The following is a 14,393-nucleotide window of genomic DNA, read 5'->3' as shown; positions in this document are numbered from 1 at the left end:
GGACCCCAGGCTAGGTCAGGCAGTTTACCTGATAAGCTGCGCCTGAGGCAGGAAGCAGACAGGGTGGGAGGGGAGGTGGGCTGGAGGGTCAGGTCTACTACAACAGCCAGAGAACTAGGAAGGAGAGGCCTGGGGCACTTGAGGCTCAGAGACAGATCTCAGCTTCCTGCCCCCGGCCCTCTATTTCACCGCCCAGAGCCCAAGTCCCTGGGGCCAGTCCAGACAGAATCAGGAAGGCACGAAAAGCACGTAATTTAGTTCATGGCGAAATGCAGGGCAGGTGTGGTGGAAGCCCACCTCCAGCCCCACTGCCTTGGCTACTGGGACAGGGAGGGCTCCAGCAGCTTCAGCACGCCGCCCACCAGGTGCAGGCTGCCTGTGACCAGCACGTGGATGGCAGCAGCCTCCTGGAGGACGACGGCCCCACTGCCTGCCACAGGGTGGGCAAAGAGGACCCGTGGGGGACTGGGTGGCTGAAAGACAGGGTCCCGGCCTTGACTGATCCACTGCAAGGCGTGGGAAATGCAGCTGAAGACGAGGGAGCTGGCGCTGTGGGTGTGGGCTGGGCGGGGTGCCAGCAGCAGGGGTGCAGGCCCACCAGGCTCCGGGCTGGCCTGGTCCTCGTGCAGGCGGCTCCAGTGCTGCTGGTGCGCCAGGCAGCGGAGCAGCACCTGGTCCAGGGTCACTGTGAAGTTCTGTTGGTCTGCGGGGCACAGGGATGGGCGCGTCAGCGAGGCAGCCGAGGGCCGGGGAGGGGGAAGCACGCTGTGAGCACCTGCGCAATGCCAGGCTTTATACAAGCATCATCCGTCCTTACAGTGGGTGCTATGAGGAAACCGGGGCTCAGGAAGTTCAGTGATTGCCCATCGTCACAGAGCCGGTGAGAAACAGGGCCAGGCAGTTTAGCTTCTAAGCTGGGGCTTCTGCCTACCAAGCACATCTTTCTGCCCTAGCCTTATTGCCTTCATCTGTAAAACAGACAGGGGCCATCACCAGGTGGGCATAAGTACTTCTACAAACGCAGACTCCCGCACTGTCCCCACGCAGTCTGATGTGGGGCCTCGGGATCTGTATTTTTTAGATTATTTCAAAAAAAACTTTTAACATGATCCACAGTAAAAATACACATTTTACAGTGGCAACCCAGTACTCACATATGTGTACATATATGTTTGGAACAGAATCTTCATCAAATAATACCTACCCTTAACTTTGTGCAAGACACACTGACACTCTCTATTCTATTTTATTTAAAATTTAAAATGCTGGTTGAGACCCACTAAACTGACTTCAAGAACCATCACTGGGTTGTAACCTGCATTTTGAAAAATAGTTTCACCAACAATTCTCTTTTCAGTATTGCAGTCACATGCAAAATTCACAATGTACCAGAGGTTATTTATTTATACGATAAAACAAATCTAGTTCCTACCCAAGACCTTCAGTTCAAAAGCTCTCACCGTCACCAACAGAGCAATCCACCTCAGGGCCCTCCGCCCCCCGCCCACCGGAGGGACCATGCCTGTCACCTCTCACCTGCGTTGTCTGTGGATGACACCTCTGTCAGGTTAGGGCAGAAAACGGTATAGTCAAACTGGCAGGGCTAGAAGGCCAAGGGGAGAAGCTCAGTGTCAGAGCCCTGAGAGGATGCCCCCTATCCCAACTTCCACACAGCACCCCCGGAGTCCACATACACGTCCCCATCTCTGGAGATGCCCCCCCACCAGCTGAACTGGAGTGATGGTGCATAAACCGAGCCACAACACTTCCGTGTCCCCCATCGACCTCAATATACCCTGCCTGGCCTGTGGCCTGGGCCGCATGGCCCAACACAAATGGGGAGACAGAGGCTGGAGCGGGGGGCTGCATTTGCTTAAGGTGACCCAGCTACTGAGCACAAAGGATATGAAGAACAGCCTCCGCATCCTGGTCTGTGAAATGGGAAACGATCACTAGGAACCATTTCAGCCCTGACAGTCTAGGGCAGGCTCAGTTTCCTTGGGCAGAGGAGGGCCCCTCCCTATACGCTCTATAGCCCAGTGACTCCTTAAACGAAACTTTAGAAGCAGGTATCCTAGTAGCAGCCCTATTCTACGGAGAGGCAAACTGAGGCTCGGAAATGCCATCTCTTATCCAGGGTCATATGCTAGCAGCTAAAAGGGCCTGACGAGTGAATCCAGAGCCTGAGCCTTACACCACTTACCTGGTCCTCACTGTAATCCTGGGCTTGAGTGTGACCATGGAGGAGAATGGGTACAATGACCTGTGACTTGACTTCCCTGTGCCCAGTGCTTTCACATTTACTCCTCAGTACAATTCAGGGGGGAGAGGAAAAATCACTCCCAACAGAGGCTCAGGGATGAAGGCACCGCTGCTGGGGGTCAAAGCCAGAACCAGGGCTGGGTTGCCTGCTGTCCATCCCCCAGGCAGTCCCTCACCTGCAGCAGCTTCAGCAGGGCCGCGGAATCCCGGTCCCCAGTGGAGTTGAAGAGCAAGACACGGACCTCAGACCCGCTGTGTGAGTGGTGAGGAGCGGGGGGAGAGGAGGGTCAGAACGGCGCCTCCCACCCCTTCTCCGCGGGCCCCGCCCCATCCTTCCTCCAAAAACTTCCCGCCTCCCTACTGTCCCAGTGCGACCCCGTCCCTGCGACCCGCCCCATCCTTCCCCGAGGCCCCTCCCCTCCCCACTGGCCCAGTCCTACCCGGGGTCCCGCTCCATCCTTCCTCAAGGTTCCTCCCCTCTCCACTGGCCAAGCCCCGCCCCCGTCCCCGGTCCTTCCCCATCCTTACCCGAGGTCCCGCCCCAGCCCCGCCTCTGGCCGCAGCTCACCCGCCCAGCCTCTCGCGGCTTTGCAGCGCCTGGCGGAACCAGCGCACGCAGGCCTGCATGCTGCTGGTGGTGTGCGCGCCGTCCAGGTACCAAGTAAGGGGGCCCCGCCGCAGCAACTGCGTCCGGCCCGGCCACTCCGTATCCCGAAGCCCTGGGGGAGGGGAGTAAGGTAGTCCTCCAGCGGCAGCCGCGAGGCTGCCCTTCTACATCCTCCCACTCCAGTCCTCAACTCGCACACATTACCCGTCCCCGCTGCTGGCCACTCTGACAGCCCAGGAGCCTCTTACTGGGCACTAGCCACTGGGATCAGCTCTTTGGCTGCCTCATCTGGTGTAATCATCCAGGCGGCCCTGAGAGGGGGCTGCTCTCATATATCAGTCCCAAGTTTCAGGCAGAGAACCCTTAGCTCAGAGAGATTAGGTCACAGAGCAAGTGACACTTGGGGCTGGGATGTAATCCACCTAGCTCCAGGACTGTGTCATGACCCTGACACGGGGCCTGGCACACAGTGGGCACACTGGAACCAACTGCTGAAGGGGCTTAACAGCCACGAGGACCTACTGTGTGCTGAAGGCCTCGGGGGCAAGCACGAAGCCTGACAGTATCGCCGTCCTCAAGAACCTCATGGTCTTATGACGATGGTGACAAGGATGGTAGCTTGGCAGCTACCAGTGGCTGGGCACTTTATCCCGAATCTGCCAGGCTCTGGACTCAGCCCCTTAGTGATGTCACTTCACAGTGCGCCCTATCATCGTCTCATTTGGCAGGTGGGGAAATGGGCTCAGAGAGAGTTCATGAACTCAAGGTGTGGGAAGCTCACTGACTTCAGTCCTTTCTCTTAAGGCACCATCTTGAATTGTCCCCACCTCTCAAACAGGAGACCAAAAGAAACATCTGAAGCAGCCTGGCTGGGCAGGAAGGTCCAACTCACCATGCTGCATGTGGGACGTGGGCTGGAACACAGGTGCCAGGGGCAGCTGCCCCGGGAGGCTTGGCCTGGACGCCTTCAGCTCTCCAGTATCTAGGCAGGGGAGGGGAGGGAAGGGAGAGGGAGGGCTGTGTGGGATGCAGTGTGCTCAGGCCTCACCTAAGGGCCCTCAGAGGCAGGTTCCACGTGTCCCCTGCCCACCCACTCACCTGCCCACTTACCCCGGTAGCCCTTCTGCTGCAGCCAGCAGCGAGCCAGCTGCAAGGCCAAGGCGGCATTGGCCTGCTGGTGTTCCCCCTCCAGGCCCAGGGTCAGCAGCGGCCCCCCTTCCTCCAGGGCTTCTAGTGGTGGGCACAGGTAGAGGGGACACTACAGAGGAGACGGGCAGCAGCTGGTCAGGGAAGCTGCTGCTGCCTCCTTGGCCAGCAGGCCCTCCCTGATGCCATCAGCCCTTCCATCTTTCCCCATCAACCACAACCCACCAAGTCCTGTTCCTAGAACCGAGATGTCCTGCAGCTGGACGAGCACAGATGAGCAAACTGAGGCCCCAAAGGGTAAAGTACCTCCCCAGTCAGCCAACCACCCACCCAGCTGTCCCAATCAGACTCACTGAGATCTGCTGAGCGCGGTCCCTCAGCACTGCCAGGGGCCCGTCAGGCTGGAGCACAGTGAAGGCGGGGACGCCACTCTGTGGAGGACACGGAGAGTGAGCCTAGGGTCCTCCGTCTCCCCACACTGGCCCCCACATCCCTGGTTCTGGATGGCCCACTCAGCCTTCCCCCCCATCAAACCTTTGGGAACCCCTCGATGGGGAAACTAAGGCCAGAGATGGGGCTCAACTTGTTCCAGTCCCACCCAGACCCCACTGATGCCCAAGACCTCGTCCTGAGTCAGGAGGATACAAATGACTGTGCCACACCCGCCCCCACTTCCCTGAATCTTGGGGCCCAGGCCATCCATGTACCTCCCTCCCCAGGACTGCCTGGTCACCTTAAAAATGCCCCCTTTCTGCCATGCGATCTTCTCCATCGTGTCCCCCAGAAGGCCAGTGTGGTCGATGCCAAGAGAGGAGACCCCACACACCACAGGCTTCCTGGGGGAAATGAAAGAGCCATGATGCCCCTGCCCCCGGCCACCGGGCTCCCAGCCACCATCCCTCTGCTCAAGCCGCTCCCCCTCACTTGACGATGTTGGTGCAGTCGTAAGCACCGCCGATGCCCACTTCCATCACTGCCAGGTCCACCTGAAGAGGATCAGAGGGCATGGCAGGGGGTACAGGGGCTCCCGAATACCACACAGGAGCCCCTAGTCTGCTGAGATTCCCCTTCCCGAGGCCTGGAACACAGGGTTCTGGGGAGTGGTGGGCACACACACCTTCTCTTGGAGGAAGATGTGGAAGGCCATGAGTGTGAGGAAGCGGAAGTAGCCAGGCATGGAGACACAGCTGCTGTCATCCTGTGGACAGGATCACATCAGAGCTCGGGGCCCCTGCAGCCTCTGCCCTGGGGAAGATGGTGTCCCGGGATGTGCAGTGCCCTCTGGGTCTACCCACCCACTCCAGGCCCCTTACCCTGCCCACCCACCAGCCCTCCGGCATGGGCACCTTGGTCTCCTCCAGCCGGTGGTAGAGGCGCCAGAAGTGCTTGGTGAAGAGCTCGGGGCTTATGGGCTGCCCATTGATTCGGATCCGCTCACGCACCTGCACCAGGTGGGGAGAGCTGCCGAGAGACCTAGGGTCATCAGGACTCCCTTCCCAAGACCCCCAGGCTGTCCCCCTCCCCACAGTCAGACCTGTCTTTCAGAGAAACAAATCTAACTATGTCACTGCCCTACTGAAAACCCTTCTGTCGCTTCCCCCTGCCCTTTAGAGAGTCCCAGCTCCACATCTCAGCCTACCAGGCCCCGGCGGGTCTCATGCCACTGGCCTCACCTCTCATACATCCCTTGGTAGTTCCCTGTGCCCCAGCCACTCTGGACTATTATTAGTTCCTCCAGCTCCCCCCGCCACCAAATTTTCTAACTCCAGGCCTATACACATGTCCACTCCACAGGTCTCAACTAAGACGGCTCCTCCAAAAAAGAGAAAGGACCCCACCCCACCAGATTGCTCAGGCATGCTCTCTGGGCTCCCACAGCCCCCCATGCTTCCCCCATCCCACATCGATCAGTAACTCGGCCAACATCTGCCCCCATAATGTCTGTCTTCCTGCCCTTGAGGGCAAGGCCCCATCTGCTGTGTTCAAGCTGCATCCCCAGACTGGCCCATGAGGCCACATGGGCCCAAGTCAAAGGCTGGGTTTTTACCCCAAACATTATTTTGGAAGAGAGATTGTTGGCTTATATTTAAATCCTCAAAGGCCCTCTGGTATTATGAATCCACTCCATTTCTTTAATTTGAATGAAGAACTGCTGAGGGAAAACACATTAGTCTGAAATGACCTCAGTCAGCAGGTTTCAGGTGCTTACAGAGGTCACTTGATGGAACTGGTAAAATAAAAGGAGGCAAAAATCTTGAAAGCCCCAAGCTTAAGGACCAAATCCTGAGCCATCTACCATCATGTGAGTCCCACTGCTCTACCACTGACAGGCTTAAGAAGGCAGGTACAGCTCCAGAGAAGAGAGACCCATGTCTAATCACCCTGCCCCCCCATCCTCTGGTGTGAGTTTAGATGCCTGAATGCAACCAAGAGGGGGTGCTGCCTGGAGGGCAAAGCAGCAGCTGAGGCTGGCACAGCGGAAGGGCTCCCTTCCACTGCTCACCAGGGAGGTCTCAACAGAGTTGTCATAAACTACGCATATTGTTTAAGCCCTCACTAGCCTGGTTTTCTGCTCCTTATGGCAAAGATGCCCTAGTTGATAAATATTTCTATGTGATTTAAAAACTGTATAAGGAATTTAAGTTAATAAAAAGATATCTGAGGGACTTCCTTGGTGGTCCAGTGGTTAAGACTCTGCACTTCCAAAGCAGGGGGCACGGTTCGATCCCTGGTTGGGGAATTAATTAATCCCGCATGCCGCTAAGCGTGGCCAAATAAATAAATAAATAAGAAGATATCTGACTATTCCAGCTGTGTATTTCATTTATCCATTCAAGTTGCTGCTCCCCTCCCCAGTTTCTTTCCGTTAAAAATTAAAAGATTGCCACAAACTTGGGCTAACTGGTAAATGCTAATTGAATGTTTGTTGAATGAATGAACACTAGGCAGAGAGACATGCAGCTGAGCTGCTGGGGGTGACCCTGGCCCTGAGGTGTTGGCTGGTTCCAGACCCCCGAGAGAGCTAGGAGACACCACACCCCTCTGTACCTCAGTACCTAAAGAATCCCGTCTTCAGGCCATAGCTTCGGAGGATACGTTCAGTGAAGGCACAGGTGGAGCCCTAGAAAGAAAAGGTCTTGTCTGGGCAGGTCCCCCCACCCCCACCCCACCAAGTGCACGTCCTACCCCTGGGTCCTGTGGCTCGCCTTCCCCTTGGTCCCAGTGATGTGAATGATGTTCAGTTGGTCCAAGTCCTCCACCTAGGACAGACGGACAAGGTCCCCGCCTCAGCCACAGGACTCACAGACAGATGGGAATGGGGTGTGGTCAGAGGCCCTCCCCACCTTACCTGCAGCCCACTCCGTGCCAAGTACAGCCTCATGGCTTCCAGTTGTGTCTGGGGGTCACCCCGCTGGCGCTTCACCTGCTCCAAGTAGTTGGCATTGGTCTGCAGGGTGTTGAGTGTGCGCACGGCATCCTGGCAACGAGTCCCCAGGTGGTAGGTTAAGGCTCATTAGGGATCCATAGGGACAGAGGAACCCAGCATACCAGTGGCCAGGCCAGGGGCCAGGCCTTCCGTGCCAGCCCTGTTTCCCCAGCCTAGAGGTTAGGCACCAGTGAGAAAGAAGTGGCATCTTTCCAGTTCTAGCAGAAATGGGAGCCTGGGGCAGTTCAGACCCACCCAGGGAGTGTCAGGCAAAGCAGGCAAAATGACTAACGGGACTATCCTTGCTTCCTGTTCGGCCTCCCCAGGCTTCACTCTCAGGCTTTTGCCCTCATTCTCTCCATGGTCCACCACCATGTTGGGCCCCTCTTAGGGCAGGGCCAGAACTACAGAAGGGTGGGGGTCTTAGAACTGAAGGGATTAGAACTAGGAATTCCTGGAGGCTTCCATGCCCAGGATTGGGCATGAGGATTGGGGTTCCACATCCTGACCCAGAGAAGAGTTGCTTGAAGCAACCAGATGGGGAAGAGGAGTCTCAGGGGGAGGAAGGGTGTGTCAGGGTCACTCAGACAAGAAGGCAAGTAGGTATAACCTCAGGACTATACTATTCCACTTGGGGGGGGATGGAAGTGGGGGTGATGTTTATTTCCTCTCAGGGCCTCAGTGGCTGGTTGGAGGACCCACTCTCATCACACTGGTGCCACCTGCCTGGCCAGCATCAGGTTCTGGTCTCTGGCAACTGGCCCCTGGCACAGAGCCAGGAGGAAGCTTTCTGTTTTCCAGATTCTTGAACCACCCCCACTGCTCCCCACTTCCAGGCACCTGGATCTTCATCTCCTGAATCCTAGAGACGCCAACCCAGACCTATACTCTGGATCTCCCAAGTCTGAACTCCTGAATCCCTTTCCCCTCCCCCACCCCAACTGCTGGTTCTGAGTCCGGAGACACTGGAACTCCAGAACCTCAGCTGAGCCACTGGATCTCTTGGTCCTATCACACGGCGTCCCTTCCCACTCTCTAACGCGGTACACTTCAGCCTCAGAATTCCCAAATCCGGTACCCCGGGTCCAACTTCCTGGTGCCTGTCCCCACCTCCGGAATCCAGGATGTCCCCGCCCCCCCGAGTCCCCCAGTCCCAGGCTCTTGGCCCCTCTCTCAGCTGGCGGAGGCCAGATGCCAAGGGCCTCAGGCCCGGCTCACGTGTCATTGCAGGACCTCCCTCCAATACCTGATACTCCATGCCGGGCTCCTGCGGCGCAGGCCACGCGCTCAATACTCGCCTCGCTGCGACCCCGGTTGTTGCACCACGCGAAGAAACCGCTGCCAGGAAGAGAGCCGCGCGCAGGTGGCAGCGTGCCCGCGACATAGTAGAGATGCAAGCGGCGGCACGCTAGGCCCGGACCGAATACGCCCCGCCCCTCTCATGGCCCCGCCCCCGACTCGCCTCCGCCCTCCGCCACTCAGCGTTGCCCAACGAGCCCACCGGCACCAATAAGAATCTGCGGGACGCCATCCTTGTGAGGGGCAGGCCCCGGGGCGGGGCGGAGAGCTTCATTCATGTTTATGAGGGGCACGGTACCGAGCGAGTCCACTGCGTTAGAGAAATACGCGCTCCTTTCGTCATCATCCTCTCAAGCACCGGGCCGCGCCCCGCAAATTAGCCAGTCCCAGTCAGCAGCCCTGCTCCAGGCCGGAACCAGCTTCGAGCCGGGACAGAATGATAGAACTGGCGGACACCTTAGGGAGGTCGCTGAATCCTGGACCCCAAACGTCCCGACCCAACGCAGAGACCCAGGGCGGCGGGGATGCGGCCTCTGGTCTGTCGAATCTGAGAGCTCGATTGTGGGGCAATAGGCCAAAAACCAGGCACCTACGCTACTGGGGCTCCTAACCGTTCCTGGGCAGCCTGGGAAGGCTTCCTGGAAGAGGCGACATCCTGGCCTCACGAGGCCTGGAGATGGAACGCAGTCAGAGAGCCCTGGGGTGACAGGATGCCAAATCCAGCAGGACCTTTTAGCCTTATAAGAAATTGGATTACATTTAGATGGCAATAAAATGGTTCTAAGAAGGGATGACAAGATCAGATTTGTCATCAGATCAAATGGAATGGATGGGAGAGCCACCCACGGAGGGGGCAATAATCTGTCCTACCTGGGGGTGGAAGACTCCCATTTGTCCTGGAGTTTTCAGAGCTTTTTCTGTCTATGACCTTCTTGGCCCCAACTAGCATGGAAAAAAGTAGTATGGAGATTCCCTTTCTACAGCTGAGATCTGGAAAGGTGTGTGTGTTTGGGTGGAGGTGGGGGGATTGCTGCAAAAACCCTCCAGAGAAGTTTCCTCAGATAAAAGGCAGTCCCTTAACTGATGGGGTTTCAGTACCAGTAGCCCCTCCCTCTTTCCTGCAGGCATTGGGGATAAATATTTATCAGAGATTGTTTGATTTTGAAATAAACAAATATGTTGAGAAAACTCTGTCATTGGCTGGACTTCCACTTTTCATATCACTGCAGGGTGCCCCACCCCTGCCGCATGGGAGACAGACAAGTCCTTTTCTCTCGCAGTGGTTTTTTTTTTTAAATCATTGAAACTTTCTTTATACATTATAATTTAATAACTGAATAAAAATAATCATAATGAGATCCCAAGAGGGAGACTCCCTCCTCATTTGTATGATTTGGAAGCAGGTCTTCCAAAGTGCAAATCTAACCTTTTCATCCCTCCTTAGAACCATTTTATTGTCTTCTAAATGTAATTCAATTTCTTATTGGAAAATCCCATTGCCTACTTTCCTGAATCTTAACTGCTTTCTTTCCCTTTGTTCTGAGCAAAGCAGTCCTGTCAGTTCTCCCGTCTGGCCTGATACAGCCCTTCTCTAGGGTGGGGTGAACTCAACAGTCCTAAAAAATCGTTGAGGGGCTTCCCTGGTGACGCAGTGATTGAGAGTCCGCCTGCCGATGCAGGAGACACGGGTTCGTGCCCCAGTCCGGGAAGATCCCACATGCCGCGGAGTGGCTGGGCCTGTGAGCCATGGCTGCTCAGCCTGCGCGTCCGGAGCCTGTGCTCCGCAACGGAAGAGGCCACAACAGTGAGAGGCCCACGTACCGCAAAAAAAAAAAAAAAAAAAAAACAATCGTTGAACTACACACCTCAGCTCAAGTTGGAAACAGAAATAGATGTAGAGACACAGAAGGCAAGAAACAGCACAGAAAATTCCAGGGATCCTATCTGGTATCATTCCAGTTGTGCAGGAAATTATAACTGGTGACTGGAGCCTTGGCAAAGTCACCCAGTGGCCTTGGGCATGTCACCTGTCCCCTAGACCTCTGCTTCCTCCATGGTCTCCAAGGACAAATTTTTTTTTGGCCGTGCCGCGTGGCCTGCAGGATCTTGGCAGTGAAAGTGCTGAGTCCTAACCACTGGACCACCAGGGAATTCCCTCCAACGACAATTTTCATAGCCAGTGACGCCAGGAAATTTAAAAGGGGAGGGGACAGAATAGATTTATTTTCTTTTCCTTATTCAAACTTTTCCTTACTTTTTATTTTGTTTTGAAATTCTAAATTTTTTTTTTTTGGATGGATGATACATCATATCATTCAAATAGTCAAAGGTACAAAAAGGAACACAGGGAAAAGCTTCCTTCCCACCCCAGGTCTTAGCATCCTTATTCCCCTCCCCAAAAGCAAAGTTATGTTTCTTGTGATCTTTCCAGAGACATTTTATGCACTTATAAGCAAATACGAATATATTTTGATTTCCCTTTTATACTCAAAGATAGCAGCAGACTATATACATGAGTCTGCATTGTACTTTTTCCACATATCTTTATATCCTGGACCTTATTCTGGACTGTGTTGGCACATAAGAGCTGCCCCATTGGCTAATTTGTTTTTTCAAAGCTGTATAGTACTCCTTGCTGAAGAAGTACTGTCGTGTATTTGGCCAGTCTCCTACTGATGGACATTTAGGTTTTCAATATTTTGCCATCACAAGCAATGTTACAGCGGGTAACATCATTTCTTCCATGTGTGAGCACATCTGATGGATAAATTCCAGGAAGTGCAATGGCTAGGTCGAAGGTGATTTGCATTTGACACTTTCATACAGATTGCCACGCTGTCCTCCAGAGGGACAGGACTGGTTTCCACCCCCATGCCCCTGCAGGGCATGAGCCAGCTGCTTCCTCACCAACACACACTGTTAGCCAACTTGGATCTTGCCAATTGCATAGGTGGAAAAACGGATTCTCAGGGTGGTTATCATTTGCATTTCTTTTATTGTGAAGGAGGGTGAGCATTTTTCTTATGTTTAAAAGTCATTTGTATTTCTTTAGCGGTCCACTCCTCTCTTTTGCATCATTGCTTTTTATTTGAAGAGTCACAGATGTTTGTAGAAGAAAATAGAGAAATGTATAAAGGAGAAAATCTAAGGCATCTTAATAGGGCACCTGGAGAGCCACTGTTAGCCTTTTGTTAGCCACTGAGGTGTTCTCATTCTCCATAAAGAACAATAGAAACAAAGCCATTGTCTGGAGAGCAAAGAAAAGAAAACAAGGGCACAGAGAAACTGGCAAGCAGGCCAGTGTCCACCCACGTGAGGCAGGTCTGCAGGCACGTGTGGAGGGTAAGTGAGGGGCCAGAGCTCCTGCTTCAACCCACACCCTCCCAAGGGGAAAGGACGTGAATCCATCCATTCCCTCATTCATTTGATGAGAAATTGTCTCTATGCCAGACCTGGGCTGGGTGCTGGGGACACTGTGTTCTGGGGACAGATGACAAGGCTCTGCTCTTGAAGTGACCTGTCCAGGGGGCAAGAGAATAGTAAAGAATGAAACTTGTGAAGAACGAATATTTGCAACCCCTGATTAGAGGCTGTAGGGGCAGGAGGCTGAGGCCCAGAGAGGGACAGAGACAGCTTGGAGCCACACAAGAGGTCAGCAAAGGCACCACGCTGGGCCTTCTAAATTCAGATCTGCCTGAGTTACTGTCCCCTCTCCTGCCTCATCATGACAGCTGGAAAGGACTTCAGAAATTGGCCTTGGCCTCTTCCACCTCCATTTGCCTCTGCCTGAAACACCCTTCCCCTAAGCTCTTCCTCTTTGCTTTTTTGGGTGGGTTCTTTTTTGCGGTACGCGGGCCTCTCTCTGTTGTGGCCTCTCCAGTTGCGGAGAACAGGCTCCGGACGCGCAGGCTCAGCGGCCATGGCTCACGGGCCCAGCCGCTCCGCGGCATGTGGGATCTTCCCAGACCGGGGCACGAAGCCGTGTCCCCTGCATCGGCAGGCGGACTCTCAACCACTGTGCCACCAGGGAAGCCCTTAGCTATTATTAAGCACTTATCCCTGTACTTGGCATTGCAATCTCTCTCTTCTTTTAATAAATTTGTTTATTTTATTTATTTATTTTTGGCTGCGTTGGGTCTTCCTTGCTGTTCATGGGCTTTCTCTAATTGCCGCGAGCAGGGTCTACTCTTCGTTGTGGTGCGCGGGCTTCTCATTGCAGTGGTTTCTCTTGTCGCAGAGCACGGGCTCTAGGCGTGCGGGCTTCAGTAGTTGTGGCACACGGGCCTAGTTGCTCCGCGGCATGTGGGATCTTCCCGGACCAGGGCTCGAACCCATGTCCCCTGAATTGGCAGGCGGATTCTTAACCACTGTGCCACCAGGGAAGCCCTGCAATCTCTTTTAAATCCTCACAAGAATTGTATGAATTAGAGATTATCCCCACTTTACAGGTAATGAAATGGAGGCTCACAGAGGGTAAGCAACTCACTCAGGGCGACACAGCCAGTATGCGGCAGAGCCAAGATACAAACCCAGGTTTTCTGCCTTTAACACATGCCCCTACTCTCTACCACTTGTCTGGTCAATCTCTGCTGTCAATGCGCCGTGTGACCTTGGGCAATTCGCTTCCTCTCTCTGATCCTGACTCTCAGTCTCCTCCTTAGTAGAACAAGGGTTGAAATGACTTCTGTCCCAAGTCATAATTTCTAGGGGGCTCTTGATGAGGACAAGAGCCTCCAAAGGGCACCACACTCCGGAGAGCCTGGACTAGAGGAATCCTGCTGCTCCTTCGCCGCCCCCATCCAGGGTTCTATGGAGACCAAGGGAGGTTCAAGCTCATAGGCAGGTTTACGCAGAAGCCTAGCATTCAGGAGGGAGGTACATTTCTGATGGCCACACCAGGGTTCTGTCCCTCCGATATACATAAGGACTTCCCCACCTCTGAATATCAATTCATATCCAGTGACCTACAAGAAAACACTTTTCTGTCACTGGGTGAAAAGAAAGTTGCCTTAAACAGAATTCCATATCCTCAGCGGCACAGCCTCTCCTTATCCTTGCCCCGACTCTGGCTACAAAGGTGTTTAATGGATTTAGTTTATTAGGAGGGCAGAGAACCTTAGAAATGGGCCTCCCTTTGACCCTGCAATTCTACTACTTCTAAAAATGACCCTGAGGAAAAAAACAATTGGAACTGTGCTCAGAGCCCCACATGCTCTGTTTATCACTCTCCAGTGGCAGGTGACACGGTTGGTGACCTGACAACGCCCTCCTTCCTGAAACCCTTTGTTCTCTGGGCTTCCCCGACACCTCCCTCCCCATTCTCCTTCTTCCTTGCTGGCTGTGCCTTGCTGGCCCCGCCTTCTCCCTTCCAATCTCCTCACCTTGGTGGCCAGGGGCTCACGCCTTTCTCCAAGGTGGTCCCTGCTGTCCTGGCTCTATGATGATGTCTGACTTTCAAATGTCCTTCTTCGCTGAGCTACCGACATGAGCATCCCGTGACCTCCTGATGTCTGCAGGCATTTCTGCCTTAAAACCTGCTGCTCCCCAGACCTTCCCAGCACAGAGGACAGCTCCACCATCCACCAAGGGGCTCAGGTCTAAAGCTGGACCTCACCCTGGATTTCCCTCTCCATCACCCCTGAGGCCCCCCAA

General features: G+C 54.4%; 1 protein-coding gene across 2 annotated transcripts; it reads right to left on the bottom strand.

The window, feature by feature from the left end:
* Nucleotides 1–317: 317 nt before the first annotated feature.
* Nucleotides 318–8,826, bottom strand: FPGS (folylpolyglutamate synthase). Of its 2 annotated transcripts, XM_065879074.1 has the most exons (15): nt 8,689–8,826; nt 7,365–7,493; nt 7,222–7,275; nt 7,072–7,136; nt 5,362–5,476; nt 5,133–5,213; nt 4,940–5,001; nt 4,749–4,851; nt 4,369–4,446; nt 3,980–4,127; nt 3,762–3,851; nt 2,831–2,981; nt 2,439–2,514; nt 1,537–1,603; nt 318–703 (listed from the first exon to the last, which is right to left on the bottom strand). In XM_065879074.1, exons 1-15 carry the CDS (start codon nt 8,824–8,826, stop codon nt 318–320), a joined length of 1,743 nt encoding a protein of 580 aa, XP_065735146.1. The 2 variants fall into 2 exon arrangements, with proteins under 2 accessions (XP_065735146.1, XP_065735147.1); XM_065879075.1 differs by lacking the exon at nt 5,133–5,213.
* Nucleotides 8,827–14,393: the final 5,567 nt, after the last annotated feature.

This window comes from Phocoena phocoena, chromosome 6 (assembly GCF_963924675.1).
Source record: "Phocoena phocoena chromosome 6, mPhoPho1.1, whole genome shotgun sequence".
NCBI lineage: Eukaryota > Metazoa > Chordata > Mammalia > Artiodactyla > Phocoenidae > Phocoena > Phocoena phocoena.
Note: the sequence above shows the minus strand (reverse complement) of the source record. Positions and strands in the feature narration are given on the sequence as shown.